This window comes from Pseudorasbora parva, chromosome 7 (assembly GCF_024679245.1).
Source record: "Pseudorasbora parva isolate DD20220531a chromosome 7, ASM2467924v1, whole genome shotgun sequence".
NCBI classification, from domain to species: Eukaryota; Metazoa; Chordata; class Actinopteri; order Cypriniformes; family Gobionidae; genus Pseudorasbora; species Pseudorasbora parva.
In genome coordinates, this window is record NC_090178.1 from 28,507,774 (window position 1) to 28,521,838 (window position 14,065).

Consider the following 14,065-nt stretch of genomic DNA (forward strand, 5'->3'; position numbering starts at 1 on the left):
ATAGATAGATAGATAGATAGATAGATAGATAGATAGATAGATAAATGATATTGTAGTTAAGTATTATTACTATTTACTATGATATCAAACTAATTCGGCTGTTCTATTTAACTTTCTATTTATCAAAGAATCCTGATATAAGGGATCCTGATTTCCACAAAAATATTAAGCAACATAACTTTTTTCAACATTGGTAATGAGAAATGTTTCTTTCGCACTAAGTCAGTTTATTTGAATGATTTCTGAATGATCATGTGACACTGAAGACATGAAGACACTGGAGTAAAGATGCTGAAATCATAGGAATAAATTACATCTTAAAATGAAAAAAAAAATGATAATATGTAGGCTATATACAGTATACTGTGTACAGTCATTTTACCTATAAATATATATATATTTTTAAATGCAACTTGGCTGGATAATTTGTTCTCTAATGAAATTATGTTAATACTTTAATAAATAATGTTACTAATAATTGAAGATTAAATATTATTAATAATAATAGTGTCCTCATGCTGTACAACTGTCTTTAAAAGCTTTCACACATCTGATTACAAAGTGTACCTTTAAATCCATTTTTTTTCTCTTTTTTTTCTCTAGTTTTATAATAAAACTATAAAATAATTATGGATCATAATAAAAGTCTATTTATTAAAAAACTAATAATCCAAAATATAAACACTATAAAAACTCTTGAATATAATCTGTTTATAAAATTGCTGTTGTACATGAACTTTATCTCTCCTCCCGTCCCAATATCTCTTTTCCCCCTTCCACCCCTCCTCTCTCGTAGATCTTCTTGGCCTCCATGTGCGCCTCCTGCTCTCTCCTCATCTCCTCTTTCTCTGTCTTCAGTAACCAAGGTCCTCCAAGATAGGATAGGATCTCTTCAGGCCCGGGGCGAAGCCGTGGCAGCGGGTTCAGCAGCTTTCTCAGAAGAGTGAGAACGAATGAGCTTAAAGAGTCAAACTGAGGGGCAACTTTGAATTCAGCCTCATTCTCCTCTCTCACAGTGCTTTGCTTTTCACAATGATCTTCCTCCCTCAGTTCGTTCTGTTCTCTGTCCTGCTCCTCTCTCTGTTTGGTTTTGTTGAACCAGTCTCTGTACTTGCAGTAGGAAGGGTCATCAGAAGTGGTCTCTTCCCAGGGGAAGCAGCTCGTCAGCAGGCAGTATATGAGGATGCCTAAAGCCCAAGTATCCAAACTGGGATCCACAGACATCCAGGTGTCCTCTGCTTCCTCCTCTGCATCACTGAGTCTCTTAGCACACTCCATCTCGGGCACACAGAAAGGGGAGTTGTACCACACAGCGCGGACCTTGGTCCCCTGTGCCCGCGCCAGGCCAAAGTCACCCAGTTTGACCCAGCGACAAAAACGGTCACACAAGAAGATGTTCTCTGGTTTAATGTCACGGTGCACAAAGCCAAGAGAATGCAGGTGAGACACAGCACCACTCAACTGAGACATCACACTCTGAGCACACTCCTCACTCACCACCCCCTACAGAAAAAGAGAGAGGTGTTTTTAAATGGATTTTATATTAATATATTCTATCTATCTATCTGACCGACCAAACGATCGACCTAAACCCTCATCAAACCATCCATCCATCCATCCATCCATCCATCCATCCATCCATCCATCCATCCATCCATCCATCCATCCATCCATCCATCCATCCATCCATCCATCCATCCATCCATCCATCTATCTATCTATCTATCTATCTATCTATCTATCTATCTATCTATCTATCTATCTATTCAGTGCATTTGTTGTGAGTATTGATGCTTTAATGTTTGTACAGTACAGTTTGTAACAGTCATTCCTTTGAGTTATGAGATGGTGGAAAGTCTGTGTTCTAATCTGCTTCTCAGTGGTACACTAAGTACTGTCATTAAACTGCATTCATGTATCGAGGCTGATGATAGGAACAGTTGTTTTGGCAGGAGAGTGAGAACACGGGAGCATATTAGGGATCATGCGCGTGCCTGAATATTCAAAGACATTCCCTGGAGAGATTCATTACAAAATATAAAATAAAAAATATTTAAATACATTTGTCTAATGGTCATCAAAATCTCTTCGGAACAACCTGAAGGGTGTGTGAAGTATGAAAAAGTGTTAAATTCTTCTGCATTTACTGACCTCTGACACAATTACATCATACAGGTCTCCATAGAGTCCAGCCTCCTGGGCAAAGACGTAGTGAGAAGGTGTGGAGTAGAAGATGCCTACAGCCCGCGTCAGAGACGGGTGTGTGCAATAGGAGACTGACAGATTGTATTCACGTAGGAAAGCTTGGAGAGTGGTAGAGCGACGGGGGAAGAACTTCAGAGCCAATGGAGTTCCTGGAAGTTCAAAGATTGCTAAAGTGAGAATGCTTCACCTTCACCGAATATACACCCTGTCTTTGTGTTACAATGCTATTAGTTTAGAGCTCAGTCTGAACAAAACAGATGACCACAAAACAACTGACCTCTCTTCTGATGCACCGCCAGCATCACCTTGCCATACGACCCCTCTCCCAGCTTTTTGATCAGCTTGAAGTGCTCTGATGTCACCAGTGATATCATAGACTGAGCCGTGAGGTAGCACAGCTCATCCAGCTCTCTAGGTGCAGTCTGACAAGAAAACAACAGCTAAATTAACATTAAGGTCACTATGAAATTAACAATTCTTTTTTAAATAAAATATACTGCAATATATATGTATTCTAAGGTCAAGCCTGTGAACTTGATATTTGTAAAACATGAAAGTTATGAAAAACGTTTGTCTTATACCGATATTATAATTCTGGCTGATACCGAACCGATAAGCTGATGGTTATTTTGATAACCCCTAAATGCCTGAATACTAAAATCAGATTTTGTCTAAATAGTTTATAAATGAAATTAAAATCCTTCTTTTTCAATGTTAAAATTATTAATTTTCAATGTTAACATTTAGTTTAAGCATCACAACTTTATAATATACATTATTAAAATGGATATTCATTTGAACATTTTCTAAATATTAAATTTGTCAGTGTTTAAATTAAATATTGATTAATATAATATTTTATTTGCAAATATTAATGTTATTAATTATACAGATTTTTTACACTTTCAATTTCTCTCTAATGTTATAAATTTTTCTATAATATATATATATATATATATATATATATATATATATATATATATATACACATACACACAGTGGGGCAAAAAAGTATTTAGTAAGCCACCAATTGTGCAAGTTCCCCCACTCAAAAAGATGAGAGAAGCCTGTAATTTTCATCATAGGTACACTTCAACTATGAGAGACAGAATAACAAAAAATCCAGAAAATCATATTGCCTGATTTTTAACAAATGTATTCGCAAATTATGGTGGAAAACCATAGACCTGTCACAAACCTGTGACATCTTCTTTAAGAGGCTCCTCTGTCCTCCACTCATTACCAGTATTAATGGCACTTGTTTGAACTCGTTGTCAGTATTAAAGACACCTGTCCACAACCTCAAACAGTCAGACTCCAAATTCCACTATGGCCAAAACCAATGAGCTGTCAAAAGACACTGAGCTGCTTAAGCCAGTACATGTCTGGGCCTGTCTGGAGTTTGCTAGAGAGCATTTGAATGACCCAGAAAAGGATTGGGAGAATGTCTGCTGAAACTAAAATATAAGATTTTGGTAAAAACTCAACTTGTCGTGTTTGGAGGAGAAAGAATGCTGAGTTGCACCATGCCTACTGTGAAGCACGGGGGTGGAAACATCATGCTTTGGGGCTGTGTTTCTGCAAAGGGACCAGGACGACTGATCCGTGTAAAGGAAAGAATGAATGGGGTCATGTATCGTGAAATTTTGAGTAAAAACCTCCTTTCATCCGCAAGATAAACGGGGCTGGTTCTTTCAGCATGACAATGATCCCAAACACACCACCCGGACAACAAAGGAGTGGCTTCGTAAGAATCATTTAAAGGCTCCAGATGTTGAAAATCTGTGTTGCCCAGTGACAGCCCCAAACATTACTGCTCTGGAGGAGATCTGCATGGAGGAATGGGCCAAAACACCAGCAACCGTGTAAAAACCTTGTGGCGACTTACAGAGAACATTTTACCTCTGTCATTGCCAACAAAGGGTAAATAACAAAGTATTGAGATTAACTTTTGTTATTAACCAAATACTTATTTTCCACCATAATTTACAAATAAAATCTTTAAAAATCAGACAATATGATTTTCTTGATTTTTTTCCCACATTTCGTCTCTCATAGTTGAAGTGTACCTATGACAAAAATTACAGGCCTCTTGCACAATTGGTGGCTGACTAAATACCTTTTTGCCCCACTATATATATACAGTCTTGTTCAAAATAATAGCAGTACAATGTGACAAACCAGAATAATCAAGGTTTTTAGTATATTTTTTATTGCTACGTGGCAAACAAGTTACCAGTAGGTTCAGTAGATTGTCAGAAAACAAACAAGACACAGCATTCATGATATGCACGCTCTTAAGGCTGTGCAATTGGGCAATTAGTTGAAAGGTGTGTGTTCAAAAAAATAGCAGTGTCTACCTTTGACTGTACAAACTCAAAACTATTTTGTACAAACATTTTTTTTTCTGGGATTTAGCAATCCTGTGAATCACTAAACTAATATTTAGTTGTATGACCACAGTTTTTTAAAACTGCTTGACATCTGTGTGGCATGGAGTCAACCAACTTGTGGCACCTCTCAGCTGTTATTCCACTCCATGATTCTTTAACAACATTCCACAATTCATTCACATTTCTTAGTTTTGCTTCAGAAACAGCATTTTTGATATCACCCCACAAGTTCTCAATTGGATTAAGGTCTGGAGATTGGGCTGGCCACTCCATAACATTAATTTTGTTGGTTTGGAACCAAGACTTTGCCCGTTTACTAGTGTGTTTTGGGTCATTGTCTTGTTGAAACAACCGTTTCAAGGGCATGTCCTCCCTCTTCAGCATGCAACATGACCTCTTCAAGTATTTTAACATATGCAAACTGATCCATGATCCCTGGTATTCGATAAATAGGCCCAACACCATAGTAGGAGAAACATGCCCATATCATGATGCTTGCACCTCCATGCTTCACTGTCTTCACTGTGTACTGTGGCTTGAATTCAGAGTTTGGGGGTCGTCTCACAAACTGCCTGTGGCCCTTGGACCCAAAAAGAACAATTTTACTCTCATCAGTCCACAAAATGTTCCTCCATTTCTCTTTAGGCCAGTTGATGTGTTCTTTGGCAAATTGTAACCTCTTCTGCACATGCCTTTTTTTTAACAAAGGGACTTTGCGGGGGATTCTTGAAAATAGATTAGCTTCACACAGACGTCTTCTAACTGTCACAGTACTTACAGGTAACTCCAGACTGTCTTTGATCATCTTGGAGGTGATCATTGGCTGAGCCTTTGCCATTCTGGTTATTCTTCTATCCATTTTGATGGTTGTCTTCCGTTTTCTTCCACGTCTCTCTGGTTTTGCTCTCCATTTTAAGGCATTGGAGATCATTTTAGCTGAACAGCCTATCATTTTTTGCACCTCTTTATAGGTTTTCCCCTCTCTAATCAACTTTTTAATCAAAGTACGCTGTTCTTCTGAACAATGTCTTGAACGACCCATTTTCCTCAGCTTTCAAATGCATGTTCAACAAGTGTTGGCTTCATCCTTAAATAGGGGCCACCTGATTCACACCTGTTTCTTCACAAAATTGATGACCTCAGTGATTGAATGCCACACTGCTATTTTTTTGAACACACCCCTTTCAACTAATTCAACTAATTGCCCAATTGCACAGCCTTAAGAGCGTGCATATCATGAATGCTGGGTCTCATTTGTTTTCTGACAATCTACTGAACCTACTGGTAACTTGTTTGCCACGTAGCAATAAAAAATATACTAAAAACCTTGATTATTCTGGTTAGTCACATTGTACTGCTATTATTTTGAACAAGACTGTATATATATATATATATATATATATATATATATATATATATATATATATATATATATATATATATATATATATATATATATATATATATATATATATTTTATTTATTTTTTAATTTTTATTTTTTTAAATGTTCAGCTGACTATACATTATTCACCTTATTTGGGCTATACTGTATTTACCACATAATGTTCATGAAATAAAAGAAAAAAGACTACAGTTTCAATAGGTTACTTAAGACAACGATCAATTACGCAAAAAAATGTCTGACCTCAGAATTTTGCAACTGAGATTCATATATTCAAGAGAGGGTAATAATGATAGTTGCATGACAGTTGAATTTCCCATCTGTCAGTACTTTCACCAGCCTTCACTTTTATGTTAGACAGAGGATGGTCAAACAATACCATAAGCCCATTAACACCTCACCGGCCCTGAAATAGCTATGGCGCATGTTGCCAATACCTTTTTACATAACACAAAGCAAGCAGATCATATTTACATTACACTCTTCTAAGGGACCTTCATTGATTAAAGTTCCTAGAAATGTGCGTCATACCAGTCCTGTGTGCATCGAAATTCTGTCAGTATATCCAACCTGCACTAACACCCTGCAGCTGAGAAGCAGGAACATTTATGGCCAGCACCATCAAAGAACATGTAATTGTGTGGTTCTGTTACAACTTTATAAGCCTGTGATATGGGCCTATAGTGATGTGGTTGTATGAGTGTGTTGCTAGGCATTGAGAACAGAACTACACAAAGCTGCTTTTATCTTACTGATAGACGTCTCTGGCAGTGGCCTTTGATAAGGTGCCAGGAGTGGACGTGCATATGCTCCAGCTTGTTACATTTTCCATGCAACCTTTATGTCTGTAATGTAAAGTAAGACTAACAATGTTGATTCTAAAATCATTTTCATAAGCACTTAAGTTTATGGTCCAATTCTCACTATTAACTTGCTTATTAGCATGCATATTATGATATTGGGTGTTGATTAGTACTTATAAACACATATTACTGCTTTTTTCAATCGCTTTGGCACATTTTTTGAAACAGTCTTAACATTCTCTAAACTGTAAGTTCAATTGTCACAACTGTTTGCTAGAACATCAGAACTCTATGTAGTTACTCACTCAAAACATTTAATTCATGCTTTAAAACAGTTATTGTGCCAGTAAATTGGCCAATGCCACCAAAAAAAAAAAAAATTGTGTGAGCCATACTGCAATCTTTGTTTCACCATAGAAATATCAATGTATAGAAATGTCATGTTTTTTCATATATATTTTTTTCATTTAAGTTAACACTAAATGCCTTCTATTCTAAACAATAATGTCAGGTTTTGTTTTTGTTTTTGTTTTTTTTTTGCTGAAAGTGCTTGTGGATCACACTGAGCTTTTTACTGTAAATACAGATTTAGATGATTGAATGGGATTGAATGGGAAAAGTCTCACACACATACGCACCAATGCACGCACATATGCACACATGTACACACATGAGTTTGACAGTTTTAGAATCATCTCATCAGATTTGATAAACAAGCCATGTTCATTTAGTCAAATTGTAGACGATTGTGCCACACACGTGCCAAACCAAAAGCAATTTTCTTAAATCGCTAAGAAATGAATCTGATGTGAACAAGAAAATAAGAGATATAAACTTATTGTTTTGAGAAAAAAAGTCTCATTCAGGAATTGAGCCAAAGCCTTATTCTACATGACCACATTCTACAGCCCTTAATCTTATCCAATGACAAATTATCAATATTAATAAGCAGTAATAAAAATGTATTGAGGCAAAAGTAGTTAATAGTTAGATAAAAGTGAGACTTGACCCCTAAACTAAAGTGTGCCCAAATTTCTTGCAATTAAGTATGTTCTTTGTGCTTGGCTTAGAAATATATACAGGAGTAAATCATGACTAAATAACATTCCAGGTTTTATCCTGCTAAATCCATTAGAGCTGTGCTATACACCTGGGGATAATACAATCCGCTCTAGCCGTGCTCCCCAGCACTGCACATATTTTGCAATATATATATATAAATTGTTATATATTGTTATATGGTTATGTATTCATTTCGAATGTGTTCTTGTTAATGTGTATTAATACAAAATGGAACATTTTGTATTTGACTCACAGTCATTGTCCAACGATGCAGTGTCTTTCAGGAAGTCTTGGAAACAGTCAGTTTCTCTCTCACTGTCTCTTTCCCATCTGTACAGGACTGAGCTCTGAGTCAAACTGTACGTTGCTCGTTATCAGCATACAACTGAGATCGACAGCCGTTAATCAGATGTCACGGTACAAGCGTGAGTGTCAGTTGCTACTGAGTATTTTTATATCTGTGCTCTCTCTCTCTCTTGATCCGTAACGAGTCTAAAGACCCTCGCGCAAGCTTACCACCTTCCTCTGCTCTCTCTCCCTTGCTCTCCCTTTTCCCCTACAAAATTCCTCTCCATGTTTCCATCCCAGATAGCCATGTACTACAGCAGTGAGGTATGCCACCCCTTCCCATTGTCTCACTCTTTCTCTTGCTCTCTCTCTCTTTACTTCTCTACGTCAGTAGTGTCCCAGTGTGTTCCACCTGTCAGTCAATGTCTGCAACACTATTCAGTTGCTGCTGTTCCCTGAAGTCTCTCTTGAGCTCCCTTCTTCCTACTAGCACTATCACTTTCCTATTTAGTAAATTCCTCCTACTGTGCAGCTCCAGTCTGCAGGATTAAGTGAGATTGAAGAAGATACCAAGAGGTTTACAGTTTTGAGATCTAATTACTTCCAAGGCTCTTGGCTAAGAAATTAACATTGTGAAATGCATTATATTAAAAGAAGTATTCTCACACAGTACATCATGGCAAAAATGTTCGAAATCATCCAAGTGTGATCAATTTACTTGATTTTTGAGAGAATGCAGTGAGATTAGTGCCAGTCAAACACACTTTTTAAAGTTTTTAATTTAGGTTAAAACAAATATTAGTAAATCAAGGCACAAAAAACATTTAAGCTGCATTTTTTAAATATAGAAGAATTATATTTGATTAGAATCACAGTACTAAAAGACATTATAAGAAATTGAGGAAAACAAGAAGCCCCTGATTTAAATGAGCTGGCATTTTCAACCAGAGGACAGTGGACCCTTGGGGGTCCTTGAAGAAGAAGTGCTACACATGTCAAGTCAAGTTGCCTTTATTTATATACCAGATGGAGTTTGTTTATTAAGCCTGCAGGGCAACAATCTAGCCTTGAGGTTATACATGTATTAACTTTTCTGCATTTGACATTACAAACATATGTCATAATTTAAATCTATTTTTAAATTGGAAAATTGGTTTTACAAATGTTTGAAATATGGCTTTCAAAAGTGAGATAGCTATCACTGAGCACACCCAATTTCCTATTCAACAACATAGACTTGTGTCACGGAACGCTTGACAACGCCCCCTCCTGGTTGCTTCAGATTCCTCTCTCCTGTGTATTAGGACTGCATTTCCCCTTCTTCCTCCTCGGCTCATTATCTCCTGATTAACCTCCTTATCATTGCCTCATTATTACCTGTGGACCCTCAGCTTACCTTTATCTGGACTGCTCTGTTCATTGTTAATTTGTGAAGTCTTGATATACCTATACTCTGTCTCTAGCTTATTTCTCGTGTTTGCTCTTGTGTTTTCGACTTGGTATCTGATCTTGTTTTTTTACCTAAGCCGCCTGCCTCTGACCTATGCCTGTTTGACTTACGTTTCTTGGATTGCCCTTCTTGTGTGCTGTTTGAACTTTATGACTGCCTTTCTCTGCTGGCTTACCTGTGTTAATAAATAACTGCAGATGGATCTGAATGCCTCAGCCTCTTCGTCACAACTTGACAGAGCACCCATCAAGTGTTAGACAGTATTCTAGGTTATTATGTGCAGAGGTTTATGGTCCAATAATTGAAACGTCTTTTTTTTCTTTCTTAGAATTTAGTAGTAGGAAATTAGTAGTCCCACAATTTTTTCTATCAACTGTGCATTCCGTTAGCTTTGTGAGTTGACATGTTTCGTCAGGCCGCAAAGAAATAAAAAGCTGAGTATCATGAGCATAACAGTGAAAACGATGTTTCCTAATGATACCTCAAAGGCACGTACAGGGTGAAAAGCAGTGGTCCTATTAATGAGCCTTGTGGTACTACTGAACTTGTGTTTGATGTGATACCTCTTCATTAACTGCTACAAATTGATGGCATCCGATAAGTACGAATTAAACCATGGCAAATGTGATTTCACAAACATAATTTCGAGCCTTTTCACAAGGATGCTGTGGTCGACAGTGTCAAATGCAGTGCAAAGGTCAGTCTAGACTCTAGAGCAGTCTCAGTACTATGATACTGTCTAAATCCTGACTGGAAATCCTCACAGATACCATTTCTCTCTAAGAAGGAATATAGTTGCAGCCTTTTCTAGAATTTTTGACAGAAAAGGGATATTTGAGTTAACTAATTCAGGATCTAGTTGTGGTTCATATACATCACTAAACCGTTCAAAAGTTTTGGGTGGATGAGAAAGGTTCTTTATAGTAAAATGCTCTTTGCACTAAGACGAAAAAAATAGATTATTGTTAAATATATATTACAATAAAAAATATATTTTTAAGAACTTTTCGCTGAAAGGTTCTTTTGGAGAATCAAAAATGATTCTTCTATGGCACCACTGTAAAAAATTATTTTTGGACCCTTTATTTTTAAGAGTGTGCATGTGTAAGGAATGCACATGGTGAGTGACTATAAAACATGGAAAACAGTTCAATTAAATGAGAGCCATTATATTATGTGTGTATATATATTGACATTACATTAAAACTGTCCTCTCGTTTTGTTTTATTTGTTTGTTTGTTTATTGGCTGGCATTCTTCAATGGTATTTAACCTGCACATTCTGCCACGAGTGAAAAAACTAGCAGCTGAAAGCTTGCAGAACCTAATATGACAAACCTCTGCTTAGTGCTGCCAATTGACATTCTCTCTTTCTGCATCTCATTCTCGGTTTACCCTGAACCCCCCTCTGCACTTCACAACTTACATGTTTACATGACCAGAAAAAATAAAATGGAAGATAGAGAAGGACAACATGTTGTTATTGTTTTAAAAAATATGGTGAAAGCAAGAGTTATGTTTGCTTTCAAATTCTATAAACTAATGAGTGATTTTTGCATAAATGGTGTTTTAATGGAGCTATTTGTACAGTTGAAGAAGAAATGTTGATCTTTACTAATATGTTACAATAAGTCCGGGTTGTTGCACATATTTCTTGTTTTTTTGTTTTGTTTTTTTGATAATGTGTAACTGGATGTTTTGCTGATGTTGTAATAAATAAAGTGTGTTGAAAACTCAAAAAACTCTCTCTCTCTCTCTCTCTCTCTCTCTCTCTCTCTCTCTCTCTCTCTCACAATTGAATCATTTATACATTTACATCTCAGAAAGATTTCCCTTATATCTCAAATGCAACATGGCTAGGATACTGTATTTTACGTAAGGCAAACAATCCCTGTTATCACAACCACGGCCGTTTCTGTTTCTCCAGCTGCTCTGTACATGCTTGAAGCTGTTGCTAATACAGACTGTTGATGACTTGAAAGAGACTTCATCAATCCCTCCGGACTCATCTCCATTCATAATCAGCACTACGCTTCTGTCACTCCCCTGCTGTTCTGGAATTTCACATGGTATATTTGAGGCATCATAGAATTAGTCGAACATGTAACCCAATAGGCAAGATACGGGAATAGGTAGCAATGATTCATTCGGGTTTGTATTGCAATTACCTGCTTTTAACACTCACTGTCTGTGTGCTTATAGTCCTTAAATTGTTCCTGCAAAATCAACTTGCTACACTCTAAAAAATACTGGGTTAAAAACAACCCAAGTTGGGTTGAAAATGCACTATCCCAACAATTGGGTTGATTTTACCCAACGGTTGAGTTGTTTTAACCCAGTGGTTGGGTTAAATGTTGCTTAAGACAACCCAATGGCTGGGTTAAAACAACTCAGCCATTGGGTTAAAACAACCCAATTGTTGGGTTAGTGCATTTTCAACCCAACTTGGGTTGTTTTTAACCCAGCATTTTTTAGAGTGTATTTTTATCTAAAAGAAACACGGCAGAATGCCATAAGACAAGCTCAAAATAAATCTTTTGCATGTAACTTTAATGAATGATTAAAAAAATGATAAAGGTAATATGAAAATACTAACATTATTGGAGTGCTAATGTGTTTTGGAAAACAGCAGTATATGTTATTTTTATTTTCTTGTGTTCTAAGTGTTAGAAAATGCTCTATTTTTAAAGTGAAATTAATTTAAATACAATATGACACATCCCAATTTATAGAGAAAGGGCTCATAAATTTCTTTAGAGGTGGAAGTGGCTTGAGTTCAGCTGACATGTGAAAATTAAAAAAGAATCCCACTTAGGTGCACTTTGGAAATACATTTCTCTCTAGAGCCATTTTTACGTATCTAAGTAATATTCGATGCAATAAGGAGCAATCTCAATCAGGAGACTTGAGAGTGTTTGTAATATTTTATACACCAATCAGGCATAACATTATTGTATTGGTCCCCTTTTTTGCTACTAAAACAGCCCTGACCTGTCGAGGCATGGACTCCACTAGACCCCTGAGGGTGTGCTGTGGTATCTGGCACCGAGATGTTAGCAGCAGATCCTTTAAGTCATTTAAGGTCCTCCAAGGATCGGACTTGTTTGTTCAGCACATCCCACAGATGCTCGATTGGATTGAAATCTGGGGAATTTGGAACCCAAGTCAACACCTCAAAGTCTCAAACTCGTTTTTGTGCTCCTCAAACCATTCTTGCTTTGTGGCAGGCCACAACCACTAGAGACCATTTCCACGAAAGGGTGTACATGGTCTGCAACAATAGGTGGTATGTGTCAAAGTAACATCCACATGGATGGCAGGACCCAGGTTTCCCAGCAGAACATTGCCCAAAGCATCACACTGCCTCCTGCCATCCTGGTGCCATGCTTTTATTTTGGATGTGATTATTCACAATACATTTCCCAGCACTAGCTTATTTATTTAAAGTCTCCAAAAGAAAAAGAAGTGGTGATATTCTTTTATTCCCCATTATAATACTTGATTTTGTTAATCAGGAACTTATTGGTTTATTGGATGCTTGTGGTTTGCTATTGCTGTGGTCTCATGTGAGTGACACGCTTGTACACATAATCAGAGAAGAGATGTTGCAAGTTTATTTTCATTAGCCATTACGAGGTTTAGCAGAATAGGAGGACACATAAAAAAATTAATGATGTGCACAGATACATCATTTATAATAAATAGCCTACTGCAATACTCCATAAAAATAAGAATTTTTATTTTATAAAATTTTTATAATTTTTTATTTTATTTTATTTTATAAAATTTACAATTTTGGTGACTTTAATATAGGCTAGACCTATTGACACGTAACAAAAGTTTGAAAACAATTGCTGCTGCGTTATAATTACAGAAAATTATACAAGGCACGGCAAGTTTATATAGCCTAGCACATTTCATACACAATGCCAATTCAAAGTGTTTTACGAATAGAAATAGTGATATAATAATAAGAATAAAAAAAACAAGGATAATTAAAACAGTCTTAAAGTTAATTTAAAAAATAAAAAATAAAATTGTGATAAAGGTATCTGCATGATTCTCTAAATTCGGGTAGCCTACCCAGATATATTATGGGGCCTTTCCCTTACGAAAGGAAAATTTACCAATATATCAGGCCTACTTGAAATATATTAGGCTATAATATATAAATACATGGAATTATATATTGATGGTATTATACAGTATATTATATATTCCTATAATATATTGCAAAATATACAAATGATTGCCGCTTTCATATATTGCAATATATTGGAGAATATAAATATTAAATCCCATGTGAATATTGCCTAATATTACATGATATTTTCCAATATACTGCAATATATTTTTGTTTCGTAAGGGTTTAATATTGTGAACAGTCAAAAAGGCTAAGAACCACTGGTGTAGCAGGCTACGTGTAAATCCGGCTGATTTCATGAGTAACGTTAGCCTACT

The 14,065-nt window shown here is 36.4% G+C and overlaps 1 protein-coding gene across 1 annotated transcript; it reads right to left on the bottom strand.

Annotated features, from left to right (window-relative positions):
* Positions 1-730: 730 nt before the first annotated feature.
* On the bottom strand, positions 731-8,602 carry sbk3 (SH3 domain binding kinase family, member 3). The gene is made up of 4 exons (XM_067449699.1): positions 8,121-8,602; positions 2,483-2,627; positions 2,152-2,354; positions 731-1,503 (listed from the first exon to the last, which is right to left on the bottom strand). Exons 1-4 carry the CDS (start codon positions 8,124-8,126, stop codon positions 739-741), a joined length of 1,119 nt encoding a protein of 372 aa, XP_067305800.1. The 5' UTR covers positions 8,127-8,602; the 3' UTR covers positions 731-738.
* Positions 8,603-14,065: the final 5,463 nt, after the last annotated feature.

What these genes read in the sequence shown, in the direction of transcription:
- sbk3 (XM_067449699.1), bottom strand. An exon ending in GGCGGTGCATCAGAAGAGAG is followed by an intron (nt 2,355 to 2,482) that starts GTCAGTTGTTTT and finishes TTGAACTTCCAG; the next exon opens with GAACTCCATTGGCTCTGAAG. An exon ending in ATGATGTAATTGTGTCAGAG is followed by an intron (nt 1,504 to 2,151) that starts GTCAGTAAATGC and finishes CTTTTTCTGTAG; the next exon opens with GGGGTGGTGAGTGAGGAGTG.